Source organism: Rhinatrema bivittatum, chromosome 10 (genome assembly GCF_901001135.1).
Source record: "Rhinatrema bivittatum chromosome 10, aRhiBiv1.1, whole genome shotgun sequence".
Taxonomy (NCBI): domain Eukaryota; kingdom Metazoa; phylum Chordata; class Amphibia; order Gymnophiona; family Rhinatrematidae; genus Rhinatrema; species Rhinatrema bivittatum.
Window position 1 is genome coordinate 78,561,858 of NC_042624.1, and position 22,116 is coordinate 78,583,973.

General features: G+C 39.3%; 1 protein-coding gene across 7 annotated transcripts in view; it reads right to left on the reverse strand.

The window, feature by feature from the left end:
• Positions 1-9,358: 9,358 nt before the first annotated feature.
• BRDT (bromodomain testis associated) overlaps positions 9,359-22,116 on the reverse strand; it is a 108,159-nt gene continuing 95,401 nt past the window's right edge. For all 7 annotated transcript variants that reach the window (XM_029617679.1, XM_029617676.1, XM_029617680.1 and 4 more), the window contains 3 exons: positions 19,687-19,907; positions 16,454-16,619; positions 9,359-9,434 (listed from right to left, as the gene is read on the reverse strand). In XM_029617679.1, coding sequence (XP_029473539.1) covers positions 9,366-9,434; positions 16,454-16,619; positions 19,687-19,907 — 456 coding nt within the window. In that variant the 3' untranslated portion in view covers positions 9,359-9,365. The remainder of the gene's footprint in view (positions 9,435-16,453; positions 16,620-19,686; positions 19,908-22,116) is intronic.

Here is a 22,116-nt window from a genome sequence, read left to right on the forward strand (position 1 = left end):
GTCGTGTCTGTGAAAGGCGGTTACAGCAGGGACAGGGTGGTTTATAAAGGAAGCTCTGCGGGGAGGAGGTGGGTGTTTGCCTACGGAGCAAGTGAGCACTTGTGCTGGAATTGTCACCAAGAGATGAATTGGGAGGGGAGAGGTGAATGCACCGGTCCTGGGCTTAAGCTACTACAACAGAGGGGAGGAGGTGTGGCGCTTTATGTCCGGGATGGCATAGAGTCCAACAGGATAAACATCCTGCATGAGACAAAATACAAAATTGAATCTTTATGGGTAGAAATCCCTTGTGTGTCAGGGAAGACTACAGTGATACGGGTATATACTACCGTCCACCTGGTCAAGATGGTGAGATGGACAGTGAAATGCTAAGAGAAATTAGGGAAGCCAACCAAATTGGTAGAGCAGTAATAATGGGAGACTTCAATTACCCCAATATAGACTGGGTAAATGTATCATCGGGTCACACTAGAGAGATAAAGTTCCTGGATGGAATAAATGATGGCTTTATGGAGCAATTGGTTCAGGAACCGACGAGAGAGGGAGCAATTTTAGATCTAATTCTCAGTGGAGTACAGGACTTGGTGAGAGAGGTAACGGTGGTGGGGCCGCTTGGCAATAGTGATCATAATATGATCAAATTTGATTTAATGACTGGAAAAGGAACAGTGTGCAAATCCAAGGCTCTCGTGCTAAACTTTCAAAAGGGAAACTTTGATAAAATGAGAAAAATTGTTAGAAAAAAAACTGAAAGGAGCAGCTACAAAAGTAAAAAATGTCCAAGAGGCATGGTCATTGTTAAAAAATACCATTCTAGAAGCATAGTCCAGATGTATTCCACACATTAAGAAAGGTGGAAAGAAGGCAAAACGATTACCGGCATGGTTAAAAGGGGAGGTGAAAGAAGCTATTTTAGCCAAAAGATCTTCATTCAAAAATTGGAAGAAGGATCCAACAGAAGAAAATAGGATAAAGCATAAACATTGGCAAGTTAAATGTAAGACATTGATAAGACAGGCTAAGAGAGAATTTGAAAAGAAGTTGGCTGTAGAGGCAAAAACTCACAGTAAAAACTTTTTTAAATATATCCGAAGCAGAAAGCCTGTGAGGGAGTCAGTTGGACCGTTAGATGATCGAGGGGTTAAAGGGGCACTTAGAGAAGATAAGGCCATCGTGGAAAGATTAAATGATTTCTTTGCTTCGGTGTTTACTGAAGAGGATGTTGGGGAGGTACCCGTAATGGAGAAGGTTTTCATGGGTAATGATTCAGATGGACTGAATCAAATCACGGTGAACCTAGAAGATGTGGTAGGCCTGATTGACAAACTGAAGAGTAGTAAATCACCTGGACCGGATGGTATACACCCCAGAGTTCTGAAGGAACTAAAAAATGAAATTTCAGACCTATTAGTAAAAATTTGTAACTTATCATTAAAATCATCCATTGTACCTGAAGACTGGAGGATAGCAAATGTAACCCCAATATTTAAAAAGGGCTCCAGGGGCGATCTGGGAAACTACAGACCGGTTAGCCTGACTTCAGTGCCAGGAAAAATAGTGGAAAGTGTTCTAAACATCAAAATCACAGAACATATAGAAAGACATGGTTTAATGGAACAAAGTCAGCATGGCTTTACCCAGGGCAAGTCTTGCCTCACAAATCTGCTTCACTTTTTTGAAGGAGTTAATAAACATGTGGATAAAGGTGAACCGGTAGATATAGTATACTTGGATTTTCAGAAGGCGTTTGACAAAGTTCCTCATGAGAGGCTTCTAGGAAAAGTAAAAAGTCATGGGATAGGTGGCGATGTCCTTTCGTGGATTGCAAACTGGCTAAAAGACAGGAAACAGAGAGTAGGATTAAATGGGCAATTTTCTCAGTGGAAGGGAGTGGACAGTGGAGTGCCTCAGGGATCTGTATTGGGACCCTTACTGTTCAATATATTTATAAATGATCTGGAAAGAAATACGACGAGTGAGATAATCAAATTTGCAGATGACACAAAATTGTTCAGAGTAGTTAAATCACAAGCAGATTGTGATAAATTGCAGGAAGACCTTGTGAGACTGGAAAATTGGGCATCCAAATGGCAGATGAAATTTAATGTGAATAAGTGCAAGGTGATGCATATAGGGAAAAATAACCCATGCTATAATTACACGATGTTGGGTTCCATATTAGGTGCTACAACCCAAGAAAGAGATCTAGGTGTCATAGTGGATAACACATTGAAATCGTCGGTTCAGTGTGCTGCGGCAGTCAAAAAAGCAAACAGAATGTTGGGAATTATTAGAAAAGGAATGATGAATATAACGGAAAATGTCATAATGCCTCTGTATCGCTCCATGGTGAGACCGCACCTTGAATACTGTGTACAATTCTGGTCGCCGCATCTCAAAAAAGATATAATTGCGATGGAGAAGGTACAGAGAAGGGCTACCAAAATGATAAGGGGAATGGAACAACTCCCCTATGAGGAAAGACTAAAGAGGTTAGGACTTTTCAGCTTGGAGAAGAGACGACTGAGGGGGGATATGATAGAGGTGTTTAAAATCATGAGAGGTCTAGAATGGGTAGATGTGAATCGGTTATTTACTCTTTCGGATAGTAGAAAGACTAGGGGGCACTCCATGAAGTTAGCATGGGGCACATTTAAAACTAATCGGAGAAAGTTCTTTTTTACTCAACGCACAATTAAACTCTGGAATTTGTTGCCAGAGAATGTGGTTAGTGCAGTTAGTATAGCTGTGTTTAAAAAAGGATTGGATAAGTTCTTGGAGGAGAAGTCCATTACCTGCTATTAAGTTCACTTAGAGAATAGCCACTGCCATTAGCAATGGTTACATGGAATAGACTTAGTTTTTGGGTACTTGCCAGGTTCTTATGGCCTGGATTGGCCACTGTTGGAAACCGGATGCTGGGCTTGATGGACCCTTGGTCTGACCCAGTATGGCATTTTCTTATGTTCTTATCACATCTCACATAGAACGGTAAACTCAGCTCCACCAAAGCTCGGGCACTGTCCCTAGCTGCTCCCGTCCTCTGGAACAATCTCCCCTCCTCCCTACGCCAAGAAGCCTGCCCAAAAAAATGTAAACAGTACCTGAAAACATACCTCTTCAAACAAGCTTACTCTGATCAGTACCCCTCCCCCCCCCACCCCACCTTTTCCCACCTCTGACCTCCACTGCTCTCTCATAAATATATTTCTGTTATATTCCTTGTCCCACCCTAACCTCCACAGCTTCCTTGTAAATAGTTATATATACATATACTTATTTATACATTTATTCTTCTTCCTACATCTAATTTATTTATTTTTATGCCTTTAACTTTAATTCGATTAATTTTATATCTGGATTGTCACCTGTTCATTGTTTCACCGTAAAGCGCTAGTTTGCTGACCTTTTTGTTTAATGTGAACCGATGAGATGTTCCCAACGTTCATGGGTATATAAAAACTTCTAAATAAAATAAAAGATTACTACCCTTCACCAATAAGCCTCGATCTTGTTCTTTCAACTCCATCATTGCTCTCTGCTTTAATGTAGGGGGAAAAGAGGAATTGGATTCAGACAGCAACCAAGGAGAGCCCTGACTTTTAGGTTCTGGGGACCAAATAAGCATGGGGTTCACTTGCTGATTAGGTTGTTTCTACCTGTAACCAATAAGGCTGATACTTTTGATGCAACTCCAACATTGCTCTCTGCTTCCACAGCAAGGGGTAAAGGGGATTTAGATTCAGACTGCAACCAACCAGGGCCCTGACCTTTACAGTCTGGGAAACTGATAAGCATAGGAGTAACCTGCCCAGCTTGCAGGGTAGACTGGATGGACCATTTGGTCCATTTCTGCCAATAGTTCTGTTTCTATGATATAGATACATTGGTTAAGCCTATGCACCTCACCTATTGGGGGGAAGGTTTTTTATTATTATTTTTTAAATAACTACTGCTGCCATTCTGCATTTTTTTGTTGCATGCTTTGAAATCTCTATTTTTCCAAGGATTGCTATTGCTAGTCTGTATTAAGTTACAGTGTTTTTTAATTTGTAAAAAAATGTTTTTTGACTTTTCTCCTTTGTACTGGTATTCATAGTATATTGCAGGCGATCATCAAGCACTTTCTTAGTCAGAATTGAAGTGCATTGCAAGTAGATATATACTGCTACCTGTTCTTGGAGCCAGTTACATAGAAACGACAGCAGAAGAAGACCAAACGGCTCATCCAGTCTGCCCAGCAAGTTTCGCACTTTTTTTTTTCTCATACTTATCTGTTACTCTTGGCTCTTAGTAACCTTTTGGTTCTATTTCCCTTCCACCCCCACCCCCACCATTAATGTAGAGAGCAGTGTTGGAACTGCATGTAAGTGAAATATCTAGCTTAATTAGGGGTAGTAACCGCTGCAATAAGCAAGCTACACCCATGCTTTTTTGTTTACCCATACTATGTAATTCAGTCCTTGTTGGTTGTTGTCTGTATATAGATCCACTTTTCTTCATTCCCCCTGCCATTGAAGCAGAGAGTTATGCTGGATATGCGTTGAAAGTGAAGTATCAGGCTTTCTCCCCTGCCATTGAAGCAGAGAGCTATGCTGGATATGCGTGAAGTATCAGACTTTCTCCCCTGCCGTTGAAGCAGAGAGCTATGCTGGATAAGCGTGAAGTATCAGTCTTTCTCCCCTGCAGTTAAGTGGATAAGTTACAGTTAGCCTTAATAGAGAGATTGCTTTCTTCCTGACTTTTAGTATTCTGCATTTCCTTGTTTGCTTTGAAATCTCTATTTTTCCAAGTCTTGATATTGCTAGTCTGTATTAAGTTGTTGTGTTTGGTAGTTTAAAAAAAGCTAGCTGCAGTGATACTTTGCAAGATAAATCCCATTATTTGTATAATAAAAATGAAACTTGATTGTTATATGGTTATCTCATACAAAATATTGCATGTAAGGTTTTTGTTTGCAAAAAACATTTTCTACAAAGTCTTTGTATATAGAGGTTAATGATTACATTGGGCAATGCTATTGTCTGTGGATGTAGCAGGTGCTGTATATGAACACCTCTCTCCCTTGTCGAGATACTATAACAGCATACCCAACAGGAACCCCTTCCTTTAGTATTCTCTTTGTTAGCACATTACGTACGAATGTCACATTACATAACTATTCGTTTGATTAATCTGAGTTGGTTTTGGTTTTTTTGGTTTTTTAAAGAGGTATTCAACCTGCAGCACTCAGAAAATTTGTACACCATTGTATGTTAGCCAAAATTATACATGGGCAAGATATTTCTATAACAGTCTATGTAGCTTTGTATTCCTACATCTTGGATTGTTGACCTGCATTCAAAGTGTATTATCTCATGTGGTTAGATTCATTATTGTATAGTTAAAAAGTGACATGTTTCATGATGCTAATAATGTGAGACATTGGGGCGGATTTTCAGAGCCCTGCTCGCCTAAATCCGCCCAAAACTGGGCGGATTTAGGCGAGCAGGGCCCTGCGCGCCGGTAGGCCTATGTTCAATAGGCCTACCGGCGCGCGCAGAGCCCCGGGACTCGCGTAAGTCCCGGGGTTCTCCGAGGGGGGCGTGTCGGGGGCGGGCCCGGTCGTCGCGGCGTTTCGGGGGCGTGTCGGCAGCGTTTTGGGGGCGGGTACGGGGGCGTGGCTACGGCCCGGGGCGGTCCGGGGGCGTGACCGCGCCCTCCGTACCCACCCCCAGGTCGCGGCCCGGCGCGCAAGAGGCCCGCTGGCGCGCGGGGATTTACTTCTCCCTCCGGGAGGCGTAAATCCCCGGAGAAAGGTAAGGGGGGGGTGTAGACAGGGCCGGGCGGGTGGGTTAGATAGAGGAAGGGAGGGGACGGTGAGGGGAGGGCGTTAGAGGATTCCCTCCAAGGCCGCTCCGATTTCGGAGCGGCCTTGGAGGGAACGGGGGTAGGCAGCGCGGCTCGGCGCACGCCGGCTATACAGAATTCATAGCCTTGCGCGCGCCGATCCAGGATTTTAGTGGATACGCGCGGCTCCACGCGTATCTACTAAAATCCAGCGTACATTTGCTTGCGCCTGATGCGCCAGCAAAAGTACGCCTATTCGCGTTTTTTGAAAATCTACCCCATTGTTTCTAATTTTCTCAATGGAAATTAGAGTAACCTTGTATTAGGTTCTCCTGGTTAGAATATAAACATTGAGTATTTTATCTTGAGTATATATATATATATATATTCTGAAAAAGGCAGTGGTTATAAGCATCAATGTAATTAAATGGGACCACTTATGAGAATGTTACTACTTTTTCTCTCTGGACCAAAGTAAATATTTACAAGGCTATGTCTTTACTGGCTGCATGGCTGATCTATCATGTGAGTTCTGGTCCCCTTCAGTCAGATAGGGCATTGGCTCTCCCAGGTTTGAGGACTCAGGGCTGGGATTCAGATCAGTTTGGATCTCTTCTCATCTGTTCTGCCTGATTTCCACATGTATTAGTGGGCATGCCATCTAGTTTGCCTTAGTATCTGGTTGGGGACAGATCCTCCCTAGCCCTAGTTAGCTCTGGAAATTAGTGGGTCATAGTTTAGCATCTGTGTTACAGTTACCCTTCATTTACTAATGCACTGTGCTCTATTGTTTAGGGACAGTCCCTAAACGTTTGTCAACAGGTACAGAAAAAGTTGGGTCACACAGTGTATTAAGACATATATGTCCTCAATTCGCAAGAATCCTCTCTCTCTCTTTGCACCTTTTCCTCATTTGCTGAGATTTGCTCTTAGTGAGGTTTCCTTGAGAATGGATAGCTTAAAACCTTTACAGATCTTATCAAGGAATTTCAGATTCCCAGACACACCCGTTACATGTACTTACAATTATGAAATTATAGTTTAAAATCACTTGGGGTTACTAATGACAGGGAGGAATGTGAGGAGTTAGAGAAGGTTTTATGTTGTGATAATGGGGAACACCATTTGATTTCTTTGTTGTATGCCACTAGATTGGAGACTAGTGGGGAAGATGCCTTACCTGGATTTTTAGGGTCTGGAATTCAGAACTTCAAGGAGATTTGGATACCAAAATGTGAAAGCACATTTGAAGAGCATCCCGACAAATTTCTAATTGCAGTAAAGGAAAATTCAAAGTGCTACATTGCATGTATCACACTCCTGTTTTTTTGCCATATTTAGTAGGGCTAGTCCTCTTTGTTGGAGAGGCTGTGGACAGATGGGCATTTATATACATGGTGGGAGTCCAGACCAGTACATTTTTTTTGGTCCCAAGTAGTAGATGCTATATTTTATTTGTTAGCTTTTTTATACAGATATTCGTGAGTACATCATGCCAGTTTGTAATATAACTGCAAAGGAGGAAAATACAAAAAACAGGGGGGGTGGGAGGGGAGCAGCGGAGAAGAGGAGAAACGAGCAGCAGAAGGAATGAAAACCAGATGGAAAGCCATTATTTGCAGGAAAAGGTTAAATACATATTTGTTTTTATTCATATGGGAATTATGGTCTGATAGATCCAGTATGAGAGGATGGAGGAAACTGACGAATCAACTTCTCCATGTGGCACATATGTGGAAGAACTCTCCAATGATTTCCCACTAGGAAAGTAAGGTGGCTGATATTGCTTCTTTGGAATGTCTGACTTCTGCTGTCAAAGAACAGATGGCATGTATTTGGATGTCTGGGCTCCATATTGAAATAAGCATAGGGAGATTACAATTATATTGCTTTATTGATGTCTTCAGTTATTTTGCGTTTGTGTTCTATTTATGATACACAAGCTGTGGCCCATGTTATTTGTGGTGATCTGGTTCTGTATTTTGTGCCTGGTTTAAATAAAATGTTTTTAGAAAAAGAATTATAGTTTGCTGTAAAACAAAAACATTTTACATTAATTATTAACTAGAGCAACCTGCAGTATTTCTACTTATGTATCCTTCCCCCCATTTCGTTGATCCAGCATACCAACATCTTATATGTATGCTATAGAAATATTAAGTAGTAGTAGTAGTAGTACACATTGAAGTCGATTGTTGGTTTTTTTTTTTTTTTTACTACTTGGCCAAAATCATTGTTGATCCCCATTATAAAGGATCCATGACTCTGTAGAGAAAATCCAAAATAGAATTTTATTCAAAAGCATATATATTTAAAAAAAGCATATTTGTCATCAAAATATGCAGCTATCTTTAGATGAGTTAATGTGGCATACATGTCAATACCTGTGAAATCCTGCAAAGCAGATGTCCAGGCATTTTCAGATTTAGAAATGTCCAATGCCTAACACAGGTACAATAAATTAATAGTTTGCATTTGTGTGAAACTGTACACAAAACGTATTAATTAAAATTTTGCACAAAAATTCAAAGGCCATGCATTCTTTAAAGCAAATTGTATACCACTGTTTATTACAAAATAAAGCATTGTATGCTGTACAGCATTCATAAACTGATCATGTATATTTCAAAGAAATTATAAATCAGTTGTTCATTGTCAAACTCTTTTGAACTGCTTTGCCAACAAACTAAATACAAAGCCATTCCAAATGTATTAGAAACCTTTGTTATTTTACATTCAAGTATTCCAGTGCAAAGTATACAACCACATTTAAGTTTTAGAATGCACTCATTTGCATACATATGACAGCTATCAAAAGCATATTACCTGTTTAGAATTAAAGTCATGGATTTGAAGATGAAATCTGCTGCACCTTACAATAAAAAAAAAAAATACTATGTATACAAACACTGCAAAGTGAAAAGCACATAAGTGGCAATGACCAGCTTCCAGCTGCAATAGACTGCTGAAATAATGTACAAATATTCACTTAGGTACAGTATATGCTTCTAAATCTATTCAGCATAACTATTTAGTCCAGTTGCAATACTCAAGAAGATGCAAATGTTATTCAGGCAATGTCCCCTTCTACTTCTTTCATCAAAGTAAAATATTTTAAAAAGCATTAAGTTACCATTTCTTGGCAATAACTGGTCCAGAATGCAACTTTGATATGCAATGTATCTGCTAAATGTGTTCCACAATAGCCTTAGGGCTAAAGAGACTATGCCTGTGTCTGCCAGATTTAAAGGTATGGGTGCACTATTTGTTGAAATCAATCAGTATCTTATAAACTACAGTATCAAAAAGCACTAAAACTATGGCATTTTACTGATTTTGCCATATTCATTTGCATAGTAGCCCTCTGATCCTGTTCCTTTTGCATAGACATCTGGTATCTGCACAAGATCACTTCCATTGGTAACACTATTACATGCATGATGTCATTTATTTAAAAGTGGTATCTTAAGGCACTACAGTTATTACTGAGACATCTTTTAATGTCAAGAAGTTTGAAGAAGAATTTTTTTCAGTGGTCAATAAAGATTTTCTTCAAAAGTTGCCATGATATCACTCTGCAGGTTCATATCAATGGTTCCTGACATCTGAGGAAGAAGAGAGGAAAGTAAAATAAAAAGTATTTGAAGTGGAAAAGTTAGCTGCCATGCATAAGTTTGCTCAACATGGGCTTTACTTCCTGCTTTAAATTAAGCTAATGGTACAATTTTCAAAGTTGATTAGAAATGGTATGTGACCTAAACATACCATTTCAAGGGTTAATGGTATGTATTATGTCACAAAATGGTCTACTAACACCCTATTAAATATTTTTCCAGGTAACACTTTACAAAATCGTAAATGAGTAAATATTCAGTGGAAAAGAAATTAGACAGTCCCTTTTAATAAAATATGATGAACTTATAATCTTGATCTGAGCAAGGCTAAAAGTAAACGGGAGTGTTCACTTTATTTGCAATTTTAGGTACTAGATTAAAAAATTGCTCCTCTACAGTTTATGTGAACTAAACTACAGGTATGGTGAAGATGAGTTTGGGAAGCCTTCAAAACAAAATCCCTCAAATAGCAATGTTACTTATCTCGAACAGGTGTTTTCCATAGACAAAAGGACAAAACAGCCAGACAAGTAGGTGATATCATCTGATGACACAGATGGAAAAGCTCTCTCAGATCTCAGAAAACCCAAGAAGAATTTTCTGAGCATGTGCAGGTGTTACTGAGCAACCACCGTGTGAGTCTCCTCATTCTTTGTAACAAGCTAACCCTGACCTATAAGAGGAGGTGGGTAGGATAGTGTGGCTGATTTGTCTTGCTGTTTATGAAGAGTACCTATTACAGGTTAACAACTTTGCTTATTCTGTGGATAACCAGGACAAAAAATCCACCATGTAAGTGAGGACTCCCAAGCTGAGGACTGTTTTTTTTTTTGTTTTGTTTTTTTATTGTTCTTTACATCCTAGTGAAAAGAAAAAAAACCCCTACATTTGCAATTTGTATGATGAAGTGATTGGAAGGAAAGTTGAAGGAATTACATTTCTGAGAACTGCTTGACCAAAACTGCTGCCTTGACTTGAAGCATCTTCCAGACAGTGATGAGCAAAGGTATAGACAGAAGACTAGACGGCAACCTTGCAAGTATCTTCTATGGAAGCAGAGCAAAGATAGACTAAGGAAGCAGTAGCAGCTCTGACATGATGATGTGTTTTCACCTTACTTTGAAGTTGGTTATTTTCCTGATTGACTATAGCAATAAGAGATGCAATCAGAAATCAGGTGGAAAGATTTTGTAACTGAAAACTCTTGTTTGACTGGGTTGAAGGAGGTGAACAAACTATAAGGACTTCTTAAATGACTTTGTCCTTTCCAAATAGAACAGTAAGGCTCTTTTGCAATCCAGAATATGAAAAGTATGTTTGCCTTTACTTGTGAGAGATCTCAGGAACACTATGGAATGATTTAAGTGAAATTGAGAGTGAATTTTTGGTAACAAATTTGGGAAGTTTTCAAACCTGTTATGTTGTAGAAAAATGGAGTCAATGGAGAATATGAGGCATGCTTGCAACTTGCTTACTCGCTGGGCAGAAGGTATAGTTATAAAAAAAAAAAACAAACTTCCAAGAAAGCAATTTTAGATCTGCCTCTTTGAAGGCTCAGAAAGAGGAATTCATGAATCGAGGAACAAATGTTGAAATACCAAAGAGTAGGCATATTTTTAAATCAATGTTTTTAGATGAGTTAGGGAATTCATGAATCTGGGAACTAGGAATTTCTCCTGAAGTTTTGTGGTACATTGCTATAGCACTAAGATGAACCCTGACAAATTTTCAAACCTGAGTTAGATAGGCTTAAGAGTTATGGAAATAATAGAGGAATAGGGTATTTTAAAGAGCTTGGAGAAGAGAGCTGAGGGGAGTATAATAGAGGTCTATAATATGAGTTGAGTGGAGCAGGTAAATGCAAATCTGTTTACTCTTTAAAAAAGTACAAAGACTAGGAGAGACACAATTAAGTTACTAGGTAATACATTTAAGACAAATAAGAGAAAATATATTTTTTTACTTAACACAAACTCTGGAATACATAGCTCGCGGTTATGGTAAAAGATGTTAGTGTAGCCGGGTTTAAAAAATATTTAGACAAGTTCCTAGAAGAAAAGTTCATAAACGATTAATAAAGTAGACCTAGAGAAATCCACTGCTTACCCCTGAGATAAAGTAGCATAGAATATATGAATCTTGAGATCCTGCCAGGTACTTACATAAGAACATAAGATATACCATACTGGGTCAGACCAAGGGTCCATCAAGCCCAGTATTCTGTTTCCAACAGTGGGCAATTCAAGTCACAAGTACCTGGCAAGTACCCAAATATTGGATAAATCACAAGCTACTACTGCTTATTAATCACTGTATTAGATCTGGATTGACCAATGTTGGATACAGGATACTGGGCTTGCTGGAACTTTGGCCTGACTCATTATGGCAAATCTTTTGTTCCTTTGTGGATATTAGTTTTAGGTGGACTACCGACAATGCCATGGCTCTGACACTGTAAGCCTTGACACAGCCATCCAGATTCAGGTCTGCCTGGGCATAGCAGAAGAGATACAATCTGTTAGCAAATTGGATAAAGTCCGTTTGGCAATGGCATCATCACTTGGTGTCAAATGAAACAAAAAGTTGAGTGGATTTTCTATGGGCTTCAGATCACTCCAGGTAGAAGACCAAGGTCCTCTTGCAGTTCAAACTTCAGTGACTGCTCTAGACATGTGGGCTGGGAAAGAATGCTGGAAGAAACAATGGTTCAAATGGAATTCAGATATCACCTTAGGCAGAAACTTAGGATGGATGTGTAGAACCACCCTATCATGAAAACATTTGGTATAAAGGTGGATAAGTTACTACAGCCTGGAGCTCATTGATCCTGCATGCCAAAGTCATTGCCACCAAAAATATGACTTTTCAGATCAGGTACTTCAGGACACAGGAGTGCTAAGATTCTAAGAAAAAAAAACCTTTCATCAGCTAGGTCAATATCATGTTGAGGTTCCAAGTCACAGGAGGAAGCCTGAGAGGCTTCAAATTAAATCAGACCCCGCATGAACTGGGGCATCAAAGGCTGTACAGGATGGCACTATATAAGAACACAAGAATTGCCATACTGGGTCAGACTAAAGTTCAGTATCCTGTTTCCAACAGTGGCCAGTCCAAGTCACAAGAACCCAAACATTAAATAAATCTCAAGCTACTATTGCTTATTAATAGTTTATGGATTTTTCTTCTAGGAACTTATCCAAACCTTTTTTAAACCCAGTTACACTAACTGCTGTAACCACATCCTCTAGCAATGAATACCAGAGCTTAACTATGCACTGAATGAAAAATAATTTTCTTCAATTTGTTTTAAATGAGCTATTTGCTAACTTCATGGAGTGCCCCCTAGTTCTATTATCTGAAAGAGTAAATAACTGATTTACATTAACTTTTTCAAGTCCTTTCATGATTTTGTAGACCTCTATCATATCCCCCCTCAGTCGTCTCTTCTCCAGCCCTAACTTCCTTAGCCTTACCTCATAGGGCAGCCATTCCATGCCACTTATTTTGATCACCCTTCTCTGTACTCTCTCTAGTGCAACTATATCTTTTTTTTAGATGTGGTGACAGAATTGCACACAGTATTCAAGATGCAGTTTCACCATGGAGAAATATAGAGGAATTATGACATCCTCTGTTTTATTTGCCATTCCTTTCTTAATAATTCCTAACATTCTGTTTGCTTTATTGATTGCCACAGCACACTGGGCAGATTATTTCAATGTATATCCACTATGATGCCTAGATCTCTTTCCTGGGTGGTAACTCCTAAGATAGAACTAACATTCTGTAACTACAGCAAGGTTATTTTCCCTATATGCTTCACCTTGCACTTGTCCATGTTAAATTTCATCTGCCATTTGGAAGCCCAATCTTCCAGTCTCACAAGGTCCTCCTGCAATTCATCACAATCTGCTTGAGATTTAACTACTCTGCATAATTTTGATTCATCGACAAATTTGATCACCTCACTCATCATACCCCTTTCCAGATAATTTCTAAATATATTAAAAAGCACTTGTCCAAGTACAGATCTCTGAGGCACTCCACTGTGAAAACTGACCATTTAATCCTACTCTCTGTTTCCTGTCTTTTAACAAACTTGCAATCCACAAAAGGTCATCGCCTCCTTTCCCATGACTTTTTAGTTTTCTTAGAAGCCTCTTATGCAGGACTTTGTGGAACACCTTCTGAAAATCCAAATATACCACATCTACTGGTTCACCTTTGTCCACATGTTTATTCATCCCTTCAAAAAAATGTAGGAGATTTGTGAGGCAAGATTTCCCTTGGGTAAACTGTGAAAACTGTAGGAGATTTGTGAGGCAAGATTTCCCTTGGGTAAACTGTGTCCCATCAAACCATGTCTGTCTAAATGTTTTGTGATTTTATTCTTTATTAAGTTTCCACGATTTTTCCCAGCACTAAAGTCAGGCTCATCGGTCTGTAGTTTCCCAGATCACCCCTAGATCCCTTTTTAAATATAGGGGTTATATTGGCCATCTTCAAATCTTCAGGAACATCAGATGATTTTAGTGATAGATTACAGATTTTTACTAATAGGTCTGAAATTTCATTTTTTAATTCTTTCAGAACCCTGGGGTGTATACCATCCGGTCCAGGTGATTTACTACTCTTCAGTTTGTCAATCAGACCTACCACATCTTCCAGGTTTATCATGGTTTGATTCAGTTGTTCTGAATCATCACCCATGAAAACCTCAGGAACGGGTATCTCTCCAACATCCTCTTCAGTAAACACTGAAGCAAAGAAATCATTTAATCTTTCTGTGATGGACTTGTCTTCTCTAAGTGCCCCTTTAACCCCTTGATCATCCAACAGTTCAACCGACTCCCTTGCAGGCTTTCTGCTTCGGATATATTTTAAAAAGTTTTTATTGTGAGTTTTTGCCTCTATGGCCAACTTCTTTTCAAATTTTCTCTTAGTCTGTCTTATCAATGTCTTACATTTACTTGCCAATGAATGCACATCAGAGGTTGTCCTATTTTTGAACAAAGTTGAACCTTGAGATTTGTGACTCTGCAGGATTTCTTGCCTGGTTTAACATGACTACAGGATTGTGTTTCAGATTTTGGAGTCATGGACTTCAAAATGGGTAACATTAGCTCTAATTAGGAAGGAGGAGAAGAAGAATCTGGTGTATTAATTCACATTTGCCTGATAAAGGAATGATGGTCCTGTTTGGAAGAAGGAATCCCAGAAGATGAAATATCTGATTCTTGAACTAGAATGGACATGGATTGTTTAGCAAAGTGGATTTGGAATAAACTAATTACTTTGCTTAAATAATGCCAATATTTGTATCTGGGTGCTAAGAAGTTGATGGCACCAACAAAGATATGGTACCTTTGCTTGTCAACGGCACTGAAAATAAATTTGGCGCCAAAGTAGATGCCACCAAAGGCACATTTCTATGCAACAATGTCTTTAGAAGAGGTGGAACAGCCACTACGCTGAGCATTAGAGTCATGGTGCATAGCATGAGAAGAATCTGACTTTGTTTGATTTAGGTGATGGTCCTCCAGCTAGTGATGGTTTCCTCTTCGCTGACCCAGAGAGATAACTCAAATATTGTCTGAGTGCATAACTTATGCATCTTCTGGCCCTGGAAAACACATAGGCATAGATAGCACAGTCAGGAACATCAGGGGATGGTCCTAAGTACAAACCATAGTTGTCATGCTGATCTGATAAATTATCTTGTTGAATCAGTGTGGACACCTTTTGAAGCCTGGTTTGCCTTCTGCCACTGTGAAGAGAGCTGAGACTATTTGGGAGATTTAAATAAAAAAATATTTAGAAGAAGAGAAAATGATAAAGAAGAAAAATTGTAAGAGCCAGACTGTTTAAAGAGAGAGAACATATTCTCTTGAATAAGCAAAAAAAAAAAAGACAGGTTTTGCATGGTGGTGGCTGCACGAGAACACCTAAGCATGCTCAGAAAACTCTTCTCTGGTTTTCTGAGCTCTGAGAGAACTTTTCCATCTCAGTACATTGGATGACATTACCCATTTGTGTGGCCAATTATTGTTCTGCTTGTTCACAGATGGGAAATTTTTATACTGACCAAACACTTGGAATTTACCAGTGTATCATGACAGAAGGCTCTCACTAAAGCATGGTACATTTGTATTAAGTTAAATTAGGTGTCAGAAAACTGAGAACACAAAATTGAGGCTTTGAGAGAATTTAAAGAAATGAAAAAAAAATCCACAGAAAGAAAACTTGTTGCAGATATATCTTAATATATATCTTTGGCTCTAATGGGAAATAAACTTTAGCGCCAATAAATATTCAATCAATAAAAATAGCATCCATGTAATGCTGAAGAGACTGTTAATCTTAAATATCAAAATGCCCCTCCAAAGATAAATGAGTGCTGTTATCCTAAACCCATGAGATGGGGAAGTTTACTTAATAGTAAAGAAATAAATATGAATACAAACAACTGTATTAAATAAGGTTATGTTCTAAATGCTCAATGTCAAATGCCATTATAGTTTAACCAATTATCTTTTAAACTCTATATTTGCTGGGCTGAGCCTGTGGTTCAGGCCACAACACTGCATGCTCTGGCAAATGGGATCCATGTTCAGAACCTCTATCCAATGGATCTGGTCAAGCTTAGATGTACTATGGGGGCTCCTGTCAGCCAATGAGCAAGATGGAGGGCGAACCTCTAAGGAGAGACCCCTCCAGTCTTGGGTCTGCAAAGGTTATTTGAGATGTCCATTTGGAAAGGAAGGGTAAGTGAAGTAGGGGCCCACAGAGACCATCATGGGAAGGAAAATGGTGAAAAGAATAAAACCCAAAACAAACCAAAAACTTACTTTTATAATTAGACAAACCACAGTAAACCTATCCCACTCAAAGCTTAACCCAATTGCTTGATTCACTGCTCCTTTAAAGCACTTTGGCCCTGAATAACCCTATCAGGGTTTCCCTGAATTGTCAAGCGCTGGAGATTTGCTTAAATTTAAGATGTAAATTACTGCCTCTCTCCTGCGGCGTTCTTGCTCTCTCTTTCTGGCCACATCACGATCTTGCTGAACTTCCTGCACATGTTCTTTGGTTTCCTCTCCATTTTGAGACTCTTGCTCAAAAGCCTTCGTTGCAGTGGATTCTGAAATTGCTTCTGTCTCTTCATCCTTGTGGTCTCTGTAATAAAACAATTTTTAATTTGTTTTCTTTTTTTTCTCATCATATTAAATATTTATAAAACAAAAGGTGTGTTCCTTAGAGCTGAATTAAGGAATCTGCCCTATAAGAAAATCAATTAAAAGTTTCATTTGCAAATTCAAATAGAATTGTAGCATAGATCTTCTGTTTAAGATTTCAATAAATTTGTTAGATCAAGGAACCACTGAGCCCTGTTCTCATTCCAAGACTTAAGTAATGGCACTTCAACATCAAGCTTGTGTGTCATGCCAGAACAATGCTAGTATATACGCTGGCTCATAAAAAAAAAGATGCAATTGAAATAAAGTGATATGCTCACCCAATTTACTAACAACCAGTTTTATTTAACAGAAAGTAGGACTGGTCAACTGGACTAGACAAAATGAATTTTTCCAGCAAGTGAAGTCAGAAAGTGGCCACATATTTTATTTATTAGGCTTTTATATGCCGTTGTATTAGACTAGCTGTCACAACGGTTTACAAAGATTTCAACGCATACACACATTGCAATAAAAATCTAAGAGCAATAATAAAAATAATAAGAACACAGTAATAAAAAATAAAAGCATAATATTAAACTATAGGTTTAAGAACAAATAAGTCAAATTAAAAATCAAATTAAGTAAATTAGTTAATAAATAGTATAAAATATGCTAAACAAATCACGGTCATAAGAACAATTAGCATCCAAAATGTATTAGTTTACTCGTGTCCCTGGGAAATTCCCAGGAAAAATAAAATTATTCTGGCTGGTTGAATGTGCCCTATTTGAGCTTTTCAGAAAGGTTGTGCAACAGGTATGTGGCAAGACCACTCTGCTGCTGGAAGTGTCAGAAAGGTGCATCATAGGAGCAGATTTTAAACATGTTGGGGGCCAATGCAGTAAAATGCGCATTAAAAATGGGCGCTCGTATTGAGCACCCGTTTTCCAAACATGCACGTAACCTGGTTGCCCGATGCAGTATTTAAATGAGGGGCTGCGTAAAAAGATGCACTAGGGAGAACTGTGTCCTCAGCACTCAAATGCATTGGGCGTCTACAATTGCATCAGGCGCTAAATATAAGTGTCCGTTTTTATCCCGCTTCTTCTGGCCGATTTTGCTGAGGTTGTTGAAGACACCCATAGCTAAGTGTTGCCTGCTATGGACATCTAAATTGTGGCTCCAGAAGAATGTTTTTTGTTTGTTTTACATCAGGTCAATATACATTTATTTTTCAACACCGCAAGCAGTAAATTTAAGTGTTACAATGATACTATATAGGAGGAACCACAGAAGACCGCATTTTTAAATTTCTCATTAGCCCTTGACTCGTGGATTGGCTTTACACCACTTCTGGGGCTGGAGTTAAATTTGTCGATTTAAAAAGTGTGTGCTGGGTGCCCAGCGATATTCTGAATCGGGGGTAATAGCTAATAGCCTTATCTACATTAAATTTACATGTGATCTGCACTATCGGCTATGCATTTCTTTGGGTGCGCGTTTTGGATATGCTAATTTCCTTACTGCATCAGGTACTATTCAAAACATGCATCCAACCGCGTTTGTTTCATTTGAACTTGCTTAACAGTTTTAGCACATCTCAAAATTGTTTACAATGCAAGAAATATACAACCAATAAAACTTCTTAATATATCTATGATTGGACATTGTCAATAGTAGAAATTATTTGCTCTGTGTGCCAGGAAACAGCCCTTCAGCTCAACTACACTACTTAGGAAGCCCTTTCAAACGGTGCTGAACTGCAGAGTGAAAATAAAGAGCAGCTAATAAAGGACTCACAATCAAAAGAAAAAAAAACCCCAAAAAACTTTTCTTAAGACAACCTGCAATTACCTTAGAATAGTGAATTTGCTTTTTAAAACATTTATCCTCACACCTTATAGATACTCCTGGGGGAATTCTGAGAAAAAAAAAATTCTGCACACATTTTAAAAATTCTGCAAAGTTCTGATTTTGTTCAGATAAAACAATATAATCACTGTGAGTAATCATTATCATGCAATACAGAAAAAAAAATGACTTAAAAAAATCTGCATTACTTTATTTTCTGTACAGATTTTTCCCTTCATAAAGCCTTCCCCCTAGACTGAATGATCCTCCCTAGCTCTTCCCCTTATGGCTTGAACACTTTTTTCCATGCTTGATCTGTCCTCCCCCTTGGGTCAAACTCCCAGATCACTTGCTCCCTTCTGTTCTCCCTAGGGCCGACGCCTTTCCCATCCTTTTCCCCTACATTTCTTTCTCTGACCCACCAGGCTCAACCCCCTCCCCCTCTCTCTCCCCCCCCCCCCCAGGAAGCCTCCACCAAGGCTTGAATCCATCTCCAGCTTTCTCCCCCATCCCAGAAATTCCTCCTAATTGTCCATCTGCCCTCTTAGCAAGAATTCCAGTTTTCTCTGTCTGCCCCCCCCCCCCCCCCCAAGAATTGACTCCTGGAAGAAAAAGACAGAGAGAGTACTCTCCTTCCTCTAGTTCTCTCCCTGGCAGCCCCTCTTTAGCAAGACTCCCAGCTCTCTTACCTCCCCCCCCCCAAGCTTGCTGTCCACTTCGCTTGTTCAGGCTCCAGTGGACCCTCATAGTGCCCTCCTTTGTTTGGGCCATGCAGGCCAAAGCAAAAGCTGCAGGCTCATCACCTCTTCTGGCCTACATGGGCCAATGCAGACTCTCCCAACTCTGTCTGCGCAGGCCAGGCTGCCACTGCTCCCCTCCCATTTCCAGCTGATACCAGGGCTATTCCTTCCTTCTGGCCCACACAGGCCTTCACTGCCATTGCTGCTGCTGCTTTCTGATCCCCATGTCTAATTCAGTGAGACAAATTAATTCTGTGCAACTATGTAACATAGAATTCCCCCAGGAGTAGACAGAGCCTTATTGCTCCCAGCAGCATTAACTCTTTGCCAGTGATAGCCGCCGTAGCATAGCTTTTTCAAATTCAATTCTGAAATACCCCGATTTTCACAAGGGAAAAATACTGGGGCGATTTGAAATCCGGGTTAGAGAACGCTCTCTTTTATATCTTTAACCAATTATATGGCATTACAAACCTCTGTTTTTCCGGAGGGGGAATTTTCTGTTCTTGGTCAGCTTGCTCCATATGTAGTTTCTTTATTTCCTTAGCTTTAAGAGCCTTTTCTCGTTCCTCTTTTTCTATTGCAGCTTTTCTAAATTGTTGAAAGCTGTCATTAGAAGATTTTATCGTGGATGGAATAGTAGTAATCATTTTTCCTAGACTTGCCCAGGAGAAAGCATTCTTGACCTTTATATCCTAAGGAGAAATTAAAAAAAAAAAAAAAAAAAAGAAAGAAAACCAAATCCACAACTACTTAGTGCATATCTTGTTTAATTTTTTTTTTTTTTTTAATTTGTAAAGAAACAAACCTCATCTTTTGAGTCAGCCAGTGGTGCGTTTTCAACAAATGAGCTGAGCATCCATATTAGCTAGGTCAAAATACATTTTCAGCTATAACATAGCTGACTAGGTTGCAGATGAAAAGTTTTCCTAAATCTAGCTGGCTAACTTGGGTACTCAGCCCATTTTTTAAAATGTCCTTAGATCTAGCTTTAGACTAGATTTAGGTTAGCAATGCTGACACTGGGTTAGATACTGAAAGTTAGCTGGCTAGCTACCTAAGGACCTGATTTATTAAGACTTTTCTCTCATTCTGTATCTATGGGAAAAGTGCTTAATAAATGAGGCCCTAAGTTCTTTCCCTGACCCTTCCTCTAAAAATGCTCCATTTTCGGGTAGTTTTATCCAACTACCTAGCATCGCTCAACAGGGGAAGTGTTCATTCCTGGGGATCTAACTGCTTAACTTCATAGTTAGGTGGCTAAATCCCTTTCAATAGCCCATAATGACTACAATTGTACTCTGTAGTGCTAATCATGTTTTTTGCTCTGATATCCAGCTTGACATTTCAGTGATGTTGGGGACTGCACTGACAGAATTAGCATATAAACAGTACATTACTGCAAAATCATCATCTAGGTTTGAAATGGGTTGGGTTTTTTTGGGGTTTTTTTTTATATTTTACTGCACATTTTTGGGAGCTTAATAAAAAAAAAATCACCAACTTAAAAGGATCAGAGGAATGAGACTTTCATACTATGAGCAACTTGTAAAACAAGTTGCGGATACTGTGGGATAAATATCTTCTGTTGATATTTTTATATAGATTTCTTTAAAATTTGAGGAAAGCAAATTCAAAACCTACATGGAAACCATCAATTAAACTGAATTCTCATTTCTGCTTCAAAATAGGTGGTAGAGTTACAGTAGGGAAGGAATACAGAAGAGGGATTCAGTTTTGTAAGGAACTGGGGAACCTTTTGGGGGAAGTGGGAATCTTTTCCGAAGGGATGGGCTCCACCTTAACCAGGGTGGAACCAGGTTGCTGGCACTAACCTTTAAAAAGCAGATAGAGCAGCTTTTAAACTAGAACAAAGGGGAAAGCAGACAGTCGCTCAGCAGCGCATGGTTCGGAGGGAGGTATCTTCAAAGGATACTAATGAAGCATTAGAGTTAGGACATCTCAACAGAGAGGTTCCACTAATAACAAAAGTAGCCCAAGTGCCTGTAATTAAAAACTCACTGGAGCTAACAAAAATTCCAAATTTATCCCTGTCAGCTGAAAAGCAGAATGTAAATACTAACAGAACACACACTTTGGAATATTTGTATGCTAATGCCAGAAGTCTAAGTAGTAAGATGGAAGAATTAGAGTGTATAGCAGTGAATGATGACAGACTTAATTGGCAACTTAGAGACTTGGTAGAAAGGGGATAACCAATGGGATAGTGTTATACTGGGGTACAAATTATATCACAATGACAGAGAGGAGCACCTTGGTGGCAGGGTGGTGCTTTATGACCAGCATGGCATAGAGTGCAACAGGATAAACATCCTGCATGAGACTAAATGTACAATCAAATCTTTATGGGTAGAAATCCCTTGTGTATTGGGGAAGAGTATAGTGATAGGAGTATACTACCATCCACCTGGCCAAAATGGCGAGACAGCGAAATGCTAAGAGAAATTAGGGAAGCTAACCAAACTGGAGTGCAGTAATAATGGGAGGTTTCAATTTCCCCAATATTGACTGGGTAAGGGAAACATCAGAGCATGCCAAAGAGATAAAGCTCCTGGATGACCAATGAGAGAGAGCAATTTTAGATCTAATTCTCAGTGGAGCTCAGGATTTGGTGAGAGAGGTAACGGTGGTGGGGCCGCTTGGCAATAGTGATCATAATATTATCAAATTTGAATTGACTGGAAGGGGCACAGTATGTAAGTTCATGGCTCTAGCACTAAACTTTCAAAAGGGACAGTTTGATAAAATGAGAAAAATAGTTAGAAAAAATACTGAAAGATGCAGCTACAAAGATAAAAAGTGTGCAACAGGCATGGACACTGTTAAAAAAAATACCAACCTAGAAGCACAGACCAGATGGATCCCACTCAAAGAAAGGTGGAA